The sequence below is a fragment of the Rhinoraja longicauda genome, chromosome 2 (genome assembly GCF_053455715.1).
Source record: "Rhinoraja longicauda isolate Sanriku21f chromosome 2, sRhiLon1.1, whole genome shotgun sequence".
In the NCBI taxonomy this organism is placed as follows: Eukaryota; Metazoa; Chordata; class Chondrichthyes; order Rajiformes; family Arhynchobatidae; genus Rhinoraja; species Rhinoraja longicauda.
Window position 1 is genome coordinate 100,641,611 of NC_135954.1, and position 14,441 is coordinate 100,656,051.

A 14,441-nucleotide genomic window follows, 5' to 3' on the forward strand; every position below is an offset into this window, starting at 1 on the left:
CTTGTCAAAGTTGCTCAGGTCATTACTCCTGCCCATTTCTCCTGCATCCAACACATCAACTTCAAGAACTGACTGTTCACCTGCTGCCTAATATACCCCACCCCTTGACAGGTGCCATTGTAACAAGATAACCAATGTTATTCACTTCACATGTTAGTTGGCATAATGTTTTGGCTCATCGGTGTAGGTCTGCTACAGAAATGGGCAGAGAACTGTCAGGTGGAGTTTAATCTGAGCAAGTATGAGATGTTGCACCTCGGGAGGTCAAATGTAAGAGGAAAATGTACAATTAACAAATGGCATGACCTTTAATGGTGTACAGAGAGATCTTGAGGTCCTAATTCCATAACTCCCTGAAAGTGGCAACACAAGTAGATTGAGCAGTAAAGAAGGCATATGGTATCCTTGTTTTTATGTTCAGGGCATTGAGTATGAGTCAGGAAATCATGATGCAACTTCATAAGACATTGGTTAGGCTGCATTTGGAGTACTGCATGCAGTTCACTCATTTCACTGCACATCGTCTTTCATTTCACTGCACATCGTGTATGTGTATGTGACAAATAAATTTGACTTGAGTTCAGCTCGCACTATCACAGGAGGCTTTGGGAAGGCCGCCAAAATGAGGTTTACCAGAATAAGGTAGGTATTTGCTGTAGGGAGAGATTGGACAGACTTGGATTGTTTTATCTGGAACACTGGAGGTTTTGGGGAGACCTGATAGAAATATATAAAATTATGAGAGGCATAGATAGTTCGAACCTTTTTTTCCAGGATCTATGTTTTAGGGTTTATTGTTTTTTTGCAATAGATCACACTCGATCACACTCGATTATTTGACCAACTTGTTGGTTTAGGTGTAATTTCAGAAAGTTCCAGATCTATAAAGAGATGGTGTGAATGTATTGCTTTTTTTCTCAGGTTCCCTCAGAATTTAATTAGTTTAATTTCTTGTTTACTTCTCACCTTTATATTTTTGGAACGGTTCTAATTTTGATCCAAGAGCCACCATACCACAAACTACAGCAGCAACTCTGATTATTTTGAAGAGTGCAGCAGGAACAGCCATTTCCTTCATCAGCAGGCAGTAGTTCCATGCAGTTGTCTGGGGAACTTGAATGACAACATTTAAAAAGCTTTCATTTCATCCCAGGATTTTGATTTTAAAAATCTGTGTGGGGTTCTTGGAAGTCCACAAACCTTTTCTTCTGATTTTAAGAGTGCCAAAATGCTCAAATCAACAGTACATGCAGCTTGGCTTCCATGACTTGAGAAGTAATTGCAGGAAATGGGACTGTCACATTGGTGAAGTAGCAAGGGTCCATTCAAAAGTACTGATCAGTTTGTAATTATGTGGAAAAGAGAACAATATTGTAGCAGTATCCAAAAGCCCACTGTAAATTATGAATTTACTTTGATCATAAAATTCATGGGTTTAATTTAATAGTTTGCACAGTAAAGTCTACAAAATCAATGACTGGATGTATTTTTTAATGTTTGCCATAAAATAAAGCCATTGAGTTTGCAACGAAAAGGTAATACCTGGCAGTAATTAATGTTTGTACATGGAGCTTGGATTATGTGCTTTTTAGCTATTTGCAGTTTTCACTGATTTGTATGCAGATCTATGGAATGATTTGTTGATCTTTTCAAGTACAATAATTGAAGTTTCATTTCTCTGCTTTATTACCACTTCTTTGGTGACAAACTGTAAAATTTCATTGAAGGCTTGGCATTTTGACTGAGCTTCTAGGTCCTTTTAATCAACCTTTTCATGGAATACAGTTATTCCAAGACTTTCCGTTTTATATTCTGCACTGAAATTGAAATGGAAAGAAGCAGAGTTTGAAAGTTTTCCCTATTGTTATCCTGTGCCATTATTAGAGCAACTTGGAAACGGGAAATAGGGGCAGGACAAGGCCATTTGGCCCCAGAGGCCTGACTATTCATTCAACACAATCGTGGCTGGTCATCTACGTCAGGACCCTGTTTTTGTCTTCCCTATTTCCATTGATCCTTTTCACATTGAGATTAGATCTGTCTTCTTGAATCCCAAAGAAGTGCGGGTTTGTAGGTATATTGCCCTCGGTAAATTATCCCTAGTGTGTTGGGAATGGATGAAAAAGCGGGATAACAGAACTAGTGTGAATGGGTGATCGGTGATTGGCGTGGACTCGGTGGGCCAAAGGGCCTGTTTCCAGGCAATTACCCTAAATTAAACTAAAATTAAACAAAATGCATTTGCAAATGCAAAAGGCAAAATGCATTTCATGACATAATCTCCACTGCCTTCTATTGGACAGATCTCTACGTTAAGCAAACACTTGATGAAATTTCTACTGATCCCAGTTAGTTTTTCACTATATCTTCGTTCAGTTCCCGTGAAATTAATAAACCAATACCAGTACAAACAAATGGCATTTTCTTTATTTCAAGGCTATGATCACTGGCTCTGGACATTCCCAGTCATCGGGAGCAATATTCCGTATCTAGAGCAAAAACTAAACTGCTGGAGGAACTCAGTGGGTGGAGCAGCATGGGAAGAAAGGAATTGTCAATGTTTCGGGTCGATATACTGCATTAGTGCTTCCGGCAGTTTGTTTTTATGCTTCAGATTCCAGCATCTGCAGTCTCTTGTCCCCCCCTGCTGTTTTGTGTCCAGTTTACTTCATCCTGTAGAGCTAAGTGGGTCAATGAGATCCTCTCTCGCTATTCAATTCTTCTATAAATAAAGGCCTAATCAACCCAACTTCAGGCCTCCATCCCAAGAATCAATGTTGTAAACGTCCCACCTTCAGCTATTAGACTTCAATTTCTTGCACTTTCAATACGATGCCACATTTTCCCTTCACCCTGTATTTTTCTAAAGGACTGAGACTTCTGATTCATTTCCATCTCCTCCAACTCTCACCTCTATACTTCCCAGCTGCTGGAGATGCAACACTTTTCCTTTTTCATTCTTTCCCACCATCCAAATGAAGTGATGCACTTGTACTACTTTCAATTTAAATGTACTTCTGATGCGAGCAATGTGATCTCTGGAGTAACTAAAGGCAGCTTGGGTTAATGTTTTGCGAAACGCCTCCATTCAGTCTGCAAGAGTGACCCTGCGATTCCAATTATCTGTCACGTTAATTCCCCATCCCACTCCACACTCTGATTTCGGCTTTTGGCTTCTTTAGTTTATCCATTGAAGCCTTACAGAACGAGGAACGGCATCTCATCTTCTGTCTGGGCATGTTACAACCCTCTTGACTTAATATTAAGTTCAACAGCTTCAAATAAACGGCATTTCTAGTTTGTATCAGGAATGGCCAAGTTCTGATGAACGGTTGCCAATCTAAATCCTTATCTCCATTTTTTAATCTCTGCAGACTTTGCCTGATCTACATAGTTCCAGCAAGCTCTTTTTTACTTTGGATTTCTAGCCACTGCATTGTTTTATATCCCACAATTCCATCGCACCATGGCTTTGTTTTGTTCTCTTCTGTTCTCATTATCTCCTGCCTACATCTCTTCCTGACAGGCCCGCTGCTATTAACGTCTTCAATCTCCCTTGGACAGCAGCACTGCTAGAAACAAGTGCCTCTCAATGAAGTTTGTAATTAGCAAAATATTGCAGCAAAAGCAGAGATATCTTGTAATGGCAAAATGGATGTGGAAGGAGGGTTGCTATATAAATCAGATTTCTTACACCTAATCAACACACCTATTGAACTTGAGTAGCTAAAAATGACCACCAGATCCTTCAGAATTTCAGCAGCATAAATTAGTAGAGGAAATTAAGATTGTAGTATTATAAAATAATGAAGAAATCACATAGATTTTTAAATAAAATAATGTTTGATTGCTGTCTTTCCTTCTCATATTTAATTTGGTTTATCAGCCCCAAGTGACCAAATCTGTTATAAAACCATGACCTTTTCCCACAAAATCGTCTTGCTTGAATGTACTTATCCAAATTGTATCTAATGCTGGTTTTGCAATGCAGATATATTCATACGGAATTTCCAGATCTGCATAATGAAAATATAATTTTAATAATCTCAGCCAGTCTCTTTGAAAGGCCACATGTGTTCTTTGGCATTCTCCCTGATGGTCTTTTCACAGATGTGACTGTTGAATTAATTCCCATCGCAGCGGCCAAGGTATGTCTTGAACATGTCAGAAGTTATTAGAAAATGTTACTCCCCTGAAGAAACCCTTTGCCAGGCTTTGACAGTTATTTTTCACACACAAGAAACGACAGGATAAATCTGTCCAAAGTCATGCATCTTGCATTGTGGAAACTTTTTGTGAGCATCAGTGTGGAGTTACTAACCTGGCAAGTGGCACTTTTCGAATAGCATTTGAATCTAACATGGGAACGAAATTCAGTTTTGTGCACTTTTTATGCACAATATTTGCACCTAAATGTATAATATTTTAATGGCCTACTTTTTCTTTAAAAGATTGTGTCAAGTTTTAAGACGACAACTTCTAGAGCGGTCTGCCAGCTGGTGAAAGAGTACATTGGACACAGAGATGGAATTTGGGATGTCAGTGTTACCCGTTTACAGCCTGTGGTTCTGGGCACAGCTTCAGCTGGTAAAAAAATGAATTCATCCTGTTTTCCAGTCATTCTTTTCAATTTCACTATAATATTTGTGAAGTTTGTATCCTGTGCTGGTATTTTAATTGTTATCTTTCCTCTCCCTCATGCCAACAAACTTCTACTTTCGCAAGTGCACGCAAATTTGTACACGTCGATGAACAGTCTAGTCCAGATGTGCCAAATTACTGACCCTGTTCAAATGCTATTCTTTAAATCTGTTTCTGAAGAATTGTTTTCTAGACCTTCCACTTTAGGCCATCCAGATTCATATCCATGATTTTGAGCATCAAGTGCTTGGAGCTTCTGAAGTATGTGTGGAGGTCCCTTCCACGAGCTGAAACCAGGGCTCTGAAAATCTTTGGGCATATTTAGTGGAAAGTACCAAAAGATTTATCTTGGTAACAAGAGGAGTTGAGTATAGGAGCAAAGAGGTCCTTCTGCAGTTGTACAGGGCCCTAGTGAGACCGCACCTGGAGTACTGTGTGCAGTTTTGGTCTCCAAATTTGAGGAAGGATATTCTTGCTATTGAGGGCGTGCAGTGTAGATTTACTAGGTTAATTCCCGGAATGGCGGGACTGTCGTATGTTGAAAGACTGGATCGACTAGGCTTGTATACACTGGAATTTAGAAGAATGAGAGGAGATCTTATTGAAACATATAAGATAATTAGGGGATTGGACACATTAGAGGCAGGAAACATGTTCCCAATGTTGGGGGAGTCCAGAACCAGGGGCCACAGTTTAAGAATAAGGGGTAGGCCATTTAGAACAGAGATGAGGAAAAACTTTTTTAGTCAGAGAGTTGTGAATCTGTGGAATTCTCTGCCTCAGAAGGCAGTGGAGACCAATTCTCTGAATACATTCAAGAGAGAGCTAGATAGAGCTCTTAAGGATAGCGGAGTCAGGGGGTATGGGGAGAAAGCAGGAACGGGGTACTGATTGAGAATGATCAGCCATGATCGCATTGAATCATGGCTCGAAGGGCCGAATGGCCTACTCCTGCACCTATTGTCTATTGTAATTGGCCTATCTACATAAATTTAATTTGCCTGCAACTGCAAAATTGATTAAAATCCCATTTGGTAGTTTGGACTCTGTTACATTGAGCTTTGACGATTATGTAACACCAGCATGGGACCCAGGGGAGTGCAGCAATGGTTTATGTCTTTGTGAATCACTTTACAACTAAAAGTGTGCTTTGTTTTGCTTTGCTTCACTAGGAGATCTCACAGCATTGCCTGGTTGTCTTTTGCATCTGTCTCTTGCTTTTGATCATCTTAAGCAAGATGATGTCTTGAAGCAGAAGGTATCACAAAATGCTGGAGTAACTCAGCAGGTCAGGCAACATCTAGGAGAGAGAGAATGGGTGACGTTTCAGGTCGAGACCCTTCTTGAAGCAGAGGGCAATTTCTGACTAATTTGAGTAACTATAAGCAAGTGGCAGACAACCTTTGTGGTTTGTATTTGGATCGTGTTTGCTTAGTCAGAAAGTGGTATTTATGACTGATGAACGGTAGGGGGTTCTCTGATTGAAAGTGTAATAAATCGTGATATAGCGGGGCTAGTAGTTTGTTGCTTTGTTGTATAATCATACAGAAAATAATCTAGATGGCAATTCATTGAATGTGAATCATTGTTTTCAGATACGCGTAAACGAAAGAATTAATGGAGGGATGTTAAAATGATGCATCAGCAACAATTGGATGCTTCAAATTAGATATTACCCTAATGTGCCATTCAATTTGGATAATTGTGAAATAAATGGAAATGAGCAGGTAGTAGCGATCTACACTAGGGTTAAGGATTATTTAAATTTTCCTTTGGATAAAGAGTTCCTTTGGTTGAGTGTTTCCCAATGTATGCAAAAGAACGTTCTTGGGATCAAACAAAAGATATAGACATTTGCATGGAGTCTCCAGGTTGGATCCTCGATGCCAAGCTGTGTTTCAATGTTAGTGCATTGAACTGGCAAGTTTGCAGCATTCCCATGTTCTGCTTAAATGGAAGCAAATTTACTGAGATGTTTCAGTCACTGGTTGCAGGTGTTTCGCCAAGAATTCTAGCTAGTTCACAGATAATCCTGCAGTTGAATGAGGATGTGCCGCTTCTAAACGCAATGAATTTTGGCACAATTGGGTCATCTCATCAAACAGTAGGAAATATGGTCCCAATTTTGTCCCATATGTGTTGCCAAATCCCATTTTTTGTCTAATACTGGTGCTGTTCTTTGAAGATCAGTGCCATTTGTGGAGCAGGGAGACAAAAACTTTGGGTCATTGCCAGATTTCTGTTGTTTTTGGGTGTGAATTAATATATTTTTTAATCTAATCTGAATAAAATGGAATGTTCTCTTTAAAAAAAATTGAATACTCTTGAAATTATTTGTTATTTATTCTCTGATCTGATGTACTGCTGCTTTAAAGCACCTTTGTATATATTTTTATTTTCTCACTTGTTAATTGCTTCACACACTCGCATTTTGTTGATGTGCTTATCTTTGAAGCCTTTGCCTTTTTACCTGTATCTGATAACTTGCAAATGGCTGGCATAGTAAAGGAACTGGAGCCTGTTCCTAGTTACACACACACTCGCATTTTGTTGATGTGCTTATCTTTGAAGCCTTTGCCTTTTTACCTGTATCTGATAACTTGCAAATGGCTGGCATAGTAAAGGAACTGGAGCCTGTTCCTAGTTAACTCCGATCTTAAAGCTGCTATTTTTCGTTAAAGATCACACTGCCATGTTGTGGAGTATTGAAACAGGAAAGTGCCTCTTGAAATACGTGGGTCATGCAGGGTCAGGTGAGATAATCTTTGTATTTAATGTAAAAAAATGATGTGCAGCACATATGTATGGAAATCAGTTCAGTGTGCAAGATTATCAATAAATCATGTCTCACTTTATCTTGAACCCCTTTGAGATTATTTTTTTTTAAATGGGGTGAAATTTATCTTGGACAACAGTTACGTTGAGCCAAAATGGAAGTCTATAATGGAGGGTAGAATGAGAATCCTCCAAATAGGGAAAAATGCTCCCATTGTATACAATATTAACCTTCATGTTTAAAATTTTGAATATACTATGTTAATTATCATTTATTTCTCTTTCAGTGAATTCAATCAAATTCCATCCTTCAGAACAAGTAGCTCTCACAGGTACAGTGTGCATAATTGTTAATAATGTATCAAATGAATTGCTTTCATATAACTGCTAACACTAAAATTAGATAACTATATGTATACTGAACTATCAATGCAGGGATTATTCAACATTGCATTTAAGCGGATTAAATAAAGTACAACAGTCTCAATTTAGCTTTCCGCATTAGACATGATAAATGTTTTAGTTTCAAGTATTTGATTGTGAACATTGTGTCTATAATGCTGCCTCCTGTATCTTGTGCTTGTGGTAGAAGGATCAACCCCTTATCAACTTACCTTTTAAGTTCATTGTTAAAGAATTTGTCTTCGAAATGTTTATGAACATTCGCACATCAAAAATGTTGTACTATTTTTCAATATTCTCTTTCTTTTATTATTGCACATTTTTTGTCATTATAAATGTGCTGAAATCAAAAGGTGCTGAGTTAAAGGCAGGCATTGTTGAGAACTATGCAGGCAGAGTAGGTTAAGCATTTAAATTTTTGTTCCCCTGCTCAGCCAAGAAATAATTTTGGGGTGTAAATCTCACTCTATTGATTGTTAGAGCCTTGAAAGTTGAATGTTTGGGTGAGCAGTAAAGTTATTAGTGTTCAAGGGCCCACGATACCAGTTGACAATTATATTTGAAACTGACTTATTGTGGGATAGGACAACTGACATAAAAATGGGCGTTACCATTCTGAACGTTTGGAACTTTTCACCCCATGGTCTCGATGATGCCAGAAAATATAGTCAGAAAATTGGGAAATATTCAGATTCAGGTGGTTTAGTTTTTGACAAGTGTAATTTCAATGCGGATTTGTGCAAAATTTCACTTGAAACTAAAAAAAATATTTCTACAGATTTATTTTATTACATATATTTCAAGTAACGCAATGAAATAATATATATATCATACTGGCATTCCAGCCAAAGGGTCTGTTATTTCAAGATGACCATGCATGTGTCATCAAATGAAGCATCGCAGACCAAAGTCTGTGGAAATGGCCACATTAAACCCCATGAATTAATGACTCCAAGAAATACTTCATAGATGTGGTTAACATCCCAGAGCGTCACTTATCCATGTTCTCCAAAGATGCTCTCTGACCCGCTGATTTACTCCAGCACTTCTAATAAACCAGCAGCTCCTTCATAAATGTATGTTGCACTTGATGAATGAATGAATGAATGAGTTTATTGGCCAAGTATGTGCATATACAAGGAATGTGCCTTGGTGCTCCACTCATAAATGACAACACAAACATACAGTTAACAATTTAAAAATAAAGCATAAACCCATCAAAACAATAAGGATACAACATTACGGTCTAAACATGTGGGTGAAAATAAACCAGAGCAAAAAAGAAACTACAGACTTTGGCTATTGAGTAGAACTACGACTCGTTGAAAAAACTATTTTTATGTCTGGCTGTGGCTGCTTTGACTGTCCGGAGTCGCCTTCCAGAGGGAAGTGCTTCAAAGATTTTGTGGCCAGGGTGAGAGGGGTCAGAGATGATCTTGCCCGCTCGCTTCCTGGCCCTTGCAGTGTAGATGACTGACTATTTGGCTATCTATTTGGCTTCTGAAAGTCAACTACAATTGTAGAAATATTTCACCAGTAGTGTTAACAAAATACATTTTAATAACTCTGCATCATTTTACTTCCTTTGAAAGTTTGAAGAAATCAGAATTTACATGTTGCTTTTGATTTGTCTTTTAGAATATTTGTGTCAATATAGTAAAATATTTGGAATTAGAAAAACTTACCACACATTCCAAGCTAGCATAAGCAAAGATAAAACAGTTGGTAGTTTTATATGATAAAAAATAGTCATATCGTGTAGAGAAATAATTATGAGCTGGTTTCTAAGACTTTTTATTTGTACTTAAAGCATCAGGAGATCAGACAGCTCATATCTGGCGATACATAGTGCAACTGCCCACCCCACAGCCTGTAATTGACACAAATGTGAGTAATTATATACTTTTATATGTTTTAACCTAAAACAAGTTAATGTTATGTATTATTGTAAGTTGGCACTTTCCTTTATAATTATATAGCTTCCATTTTCTATTGAATGCAATGAATATCACTGCTAGAGATGCTTTGTGTCCTGTCCCAGTCATGGTGATGTGCAGTGAGGAAATAATGGCTCTTGATACTGATTTCATACCACATGTGGTCCATTGAAAACTCATCCAGTACTGGCGGTTGCCATTTGCGATCTTCCCTCCTTCAGATGAGGCATATGTTCTCTTCCAAAGTAGCAAGGAGAATGTTTACTCTGAGTGGAAGGCAGCAAAAGTGGCTCAATAGCACTCCACTGGTAGAGGGTTGAAGGACAAAGTTAGGGAAGGGCAGTGAGAGGGGGATCTCTGGTCCTTTTACTTACCTATACCAGATATATCTGTCCACATTAGCTTTTGAGGCGTAGTTATACAGCATGGAAACAGGCCCTTTGGCCCAACTTGTCCATGCCAACCAAGATGCCCCATCTACGCCAGTCACACTAGTCCTTCCCTATCCATGTATCTGTGCAAATGTCCTTTAAATTGATAGGAACGATCAATACCAAGGTTATGCTTTGCTTTCTTATTGAGGCAAGTTCCTTCATGATGAGAAACTATCACTATGTGGGATTCCACTGCTTAAAAGTGAGTATTCCTGAGATATGGCAGAATATTATTCCATCACACTCTGTTACCTTGTGCCTTGTTACCTGTATTTTTTTGAGAAGGCTCCGCTCCTTCAACCTCTGCAGTAAGATGTGGAGCATCTTGGACAATACAGCTCATCCCCTTCATGATACTGGTCAACCTGAGGAGTTCCTTCAGCAACAGACTGGTTCTACCAAGTTGCAGTACAGAACACCACAGGAGATCCTTTTTCCCTGTGGCTATCAAAATGTACAACTCCTCCCCCTCCTGTCATGGGGTAGACTGACTCCCCCTCCCCAATCTTTGCACATCCCCAATCCTTTCCACTCGTCACTTTAATTTCATGTTTCATGTATCTTGTGTTTTATGACTGTTGGCAGATCAATTTCCCTCCTGGGATAAATAACGTTTTATCGTATTGTGCCCTGGAATGTTTCCTTCTCCATTATTACTATATAAGTCGGTGTCAACATTGATTCATTGAAAAATGTGGAAAATCATGCCAGGGGAATACCAAGAGTTCCTAAAATTTAGGTGAACTGGCAACACTATGTATATAGCAAAGAACATTAATATAAAATAGAATGATCCCAGAACCAGGGAATGTGATTAAAGGCATTGTCGCTCTGCAGCATCTATTCTTATTGTTGGTGTATAACTAAATAACTGAAGAAGGTGTTCCATCAGCATCCCATCTTTGAAAACAAAGGTCATTTTGGTCACCCGGCTGTAGGAAAGATGCTGTTAAGCAGGAAAGAGTGCAGAGAAGATTTACAAGGATGTTACTAGGACACGAGGGCCTGAGCTACAGGCTGAGGTAGGACAGACTAAGACATTATTCCTTGGCGAGCAGGATGATGAGAGGTGATGAGAGAGGTGTATATGATCATGAGAGGAATAGATTGGGTAAATACATAGTCATTGCAGGGGAATCAAGAACCAGAGGACATAGGTTTAAGGCGAGAGAGGAAAGATTTCATCAGAAGCCAAGGGGCAACGTTTTCACACAGAGAGTGGAGGGTATATGGAACAAGCTGCCAAATGGGGTGTTGAGGCAGGTATTATAACAAAAGACATTTAAGACTTTTGGACGTACATGGATTGGAAAGCTTTAGAGGGATATGGCCAAAAGTGGGCAGATGGGACTAGTGTGGATGGTGCATCTAGTTTCCTTCTTAAAAAAAGGAACAACGAAGGTTACTCTCCAGTCCTCTGGGACCTCACCTGTGGGTAGAAAAGATACAAAGGTCTTCATCAATGCCTCCCAAATTTACCACAATGAAGTGCAACGGCTTCAGAATCTTGGAACAAAACCACTGCCAAATGCCAGAATTTATGGGAAGGAGGCCCATCAATCCAACTAAAAGCAGCTATTGGCTCGAGCCAGCATTCCTGTCCACAGTTCTGTTCCTGTTGGCAATGTCACACATCCAAATACTTTTCAAATGTGGTAATGGTTTCTGTTATCACCACCCAGTAATTTCTAGACCCCCACCGATCTAAAGCCGAAAAGGCTTTTGTACAATTTCTAGTCCAACAACCAAATACATTAAATCTGCGCCCCCTTGTTATTGACCTCCCTGCTATGGACAACCACCCACCATAGTGAGCCTGCCTAGAGTTCTCCTAACTTTATTCATCTTGATTTAATTTTCCAAAGGAAACAAATGGAATCTAGCCTGTCTACCTTTGAACTATGATTCTCCAATTCTGCCCGTGATAAGAATGATGGTACTTATATTATCAGCCTTTCCAAATTCAGTTGCTTAAGTTACTTAATATTTTGGGGGGGAATTTCATATTTTTCTAATTTGAGATCATTATAAAATTTTAAGCAGAAGATTATATTTATGGTTATTATTTTACTGTCTACAATATACAATACAATACAATATATCTTTATTGTCATTGTACAGGGATACAACGAGATTGGGAATGCGCCTCCCATACGATGCAATAATTTAATTAGCTAGTCAGTATTAATTTATACAACCCAATGAAACAAATTGTAACAGTTTTAAAACAGAATAAAGTGCAAGTAGATCTGTGCCGGATCACTGTGCGATGTGACCATCCGGCTCAGCAGGACCGGCTCATAGCAGCTATGGCCCTGGGGATGAAGCTATTCCTGAGTCTGAAGGTGCGGGCGTAGAAGGCCTTGTATCGTCTGCCCGATGGTAGAAGTTGCATTAATCTATTGCATCTATTGCATTAATAAACTGTATAGAACTGACAAAAGCTGGCAATGGAATTTGAAATGTTAAATACGGCATACATTTATACCAAGCCAATTAACATACAAACCTGTACGTCTTTGTGGTATGGGAGGAAACCGAAGATCTCGGAGAAAACTCACACGGTCACAGGGAGAACGTACGAACTCCGCACAGACAGCACCCGTAGTCAGGATCGAACCTGGGACTCTGCCATCCGCAAGCGTTCGAATGCAATAGATGTTGCTGCTGACGTTCTACTTGCTGATTGCATTATCGTGGCTCTTTATTATGTTGCAGCAAATGTCTGGGGAGGAAGAAGTTGATTTCTCGGACAAAGATGAAGCGGATGGAGATGCTGAGTTGCCGAGTGAAAGCCCCACAATCAGAGTTCCATTAACTACACTCAAGAGTCATCAGGGCGTTGTCATAACAGCTGACTGGTTAGTTGGAGGCAAACAGGTGGTCACTGCATCCTGGGATAGAACTGCAAACCTGTATGACGTGGAAACTTCAGAGCTGGTGCATTCTCTGACAGGTAAATCCCTAGACTTGAATAAGGGCAGGACCTACACAGTAAATGCTAGGCCTCTGGGTAGTGTTGTAGAGCAGAGGGATCTAGGAGTACAGGTGCATGGTTCCTTGAAGGTCAAGTCGCAGGTGGATAAGATGGTCAAAAAGGCTTTTGGCACTTTGGACTTCATCAGTCAGAGTATTGAGTATAGAAGTTGGGAGGTCATGTTGCAGTTGTATAAGACGTTGGTGAGACCGCATCTAGAATTATGTGTACAGTTCTGGGCACCATGTTGTAGGAAAGATATTGTCAAGCTTGAAAGGGTTCAGAAAAGATTTACGAGGATGTTGCCAGGACTAGAGGATGTGAGGTATAGGGAGAGGTTGAGTAGGCTGGGTCTCTATTACATGGAGCACAGGAGCATTAGGGGTGATCTTAGAGAGGTGTGCAAAATTATGAGAGGAATAGATCGGGTAGATGCACGGAGTCTCTTGCCCAGCAAAGGGAATCGAGGACCAGAGGACATCGGTTCAGGGTGAAAGGGACAAGATTTAATAGGAATCCGAGGGGTAACCTTTTCACACAAAGGGTGGTGGGTGTATGGAACAAGCTGCCAGAGGAGGTGGTTGAGGCTGGGACTATCCCATCGTTTAAGAAACAGTTAGACAGGTCCATGGATAGGACAGGTTTGGAGGGATATGGACCCAGCGCAGACAGGTGGGACTAGTGTAGCTGGGTTATGTTGGGCGGTGTGTGCGAGTTGGGCTGAAGGGCCTGTTTCCACACTGTTCACTCTATGACTCTATGGGTTGTATTTCTAGTTACGCAAGTTTTTGCACTCTACACTATTCTTGAGGGAACAGGAGAAAAATCATTCCAGAATTGTACAGCTTATGGTACTAGTCAACACCAATAATTTTCAAAAGGCTGCATGTTAGAATACTGACACCATGCAAAAAGTAGAGAACAGTCGCGGCACAAATTGTCAAGGTGACTGGAATACATAAAGTTCAATATTTTATGCTGAGCTATTGTTGTAATTTGTATTTCACTAGTCTGGCAAAAGAAGCTGAAAATGTTTCTGTGCTTTCTGACGATTGGTATTATGGGCAGGTAGCACAGAACAATGACTGACGCAAAAGTCACCAATCCATGTTCTCCAGGGATGCTGCCTGACCCGCTGAGTTACTCCAGCACTTTTGTTTTGTAAATCAGCGTCTGCAGCTCCTTTTTTCTACCATTTCCAGTTTTGTTGCATTATTACTCACTGGAACCATGTTTATTGATGATCTGGCAATCACGTCTGGACAGCTAATTTGC

General features: G+C 39.7%; 1 protein-coding gene across 3 annotated transcripts in view; it reads left to right on the plus strand.

Annotated features, from left to right (window-relative positions):
- Nucleotides 1-14,441, plus strand: part of wdr37 (WD repeat domain 37) — a 105,743-nt gene that overhangs the window by 52,221 nt on the left and 39,081 nt on the right. For all 3 annotated transcript variants that reach the window (XM_078425145.1, XM_078425153.1, XM_078425162.1), the window contains 5 exons: nt 4,452-4,587; nt 7,323-7,394; nt 7,704-7,748; nt 9,629-9,705; nt 12,908-13,145. In XM_078425145.1, coding sequence (XP_078281271.1) covers nt 4,452-4,587; nt 7,323-7,394; nt 7,704-7,748; nt 9,629-9,705; nt 12,908-13,145 — 568 coding nt within the window. The remainder of the gene's footprint in view (nt 1-4,451; nt 4,588-7,322; nt 7,395-7,703; nt 7,749-9,628; nt 9,706-12,907; nt 13,146-14,441) is intronic.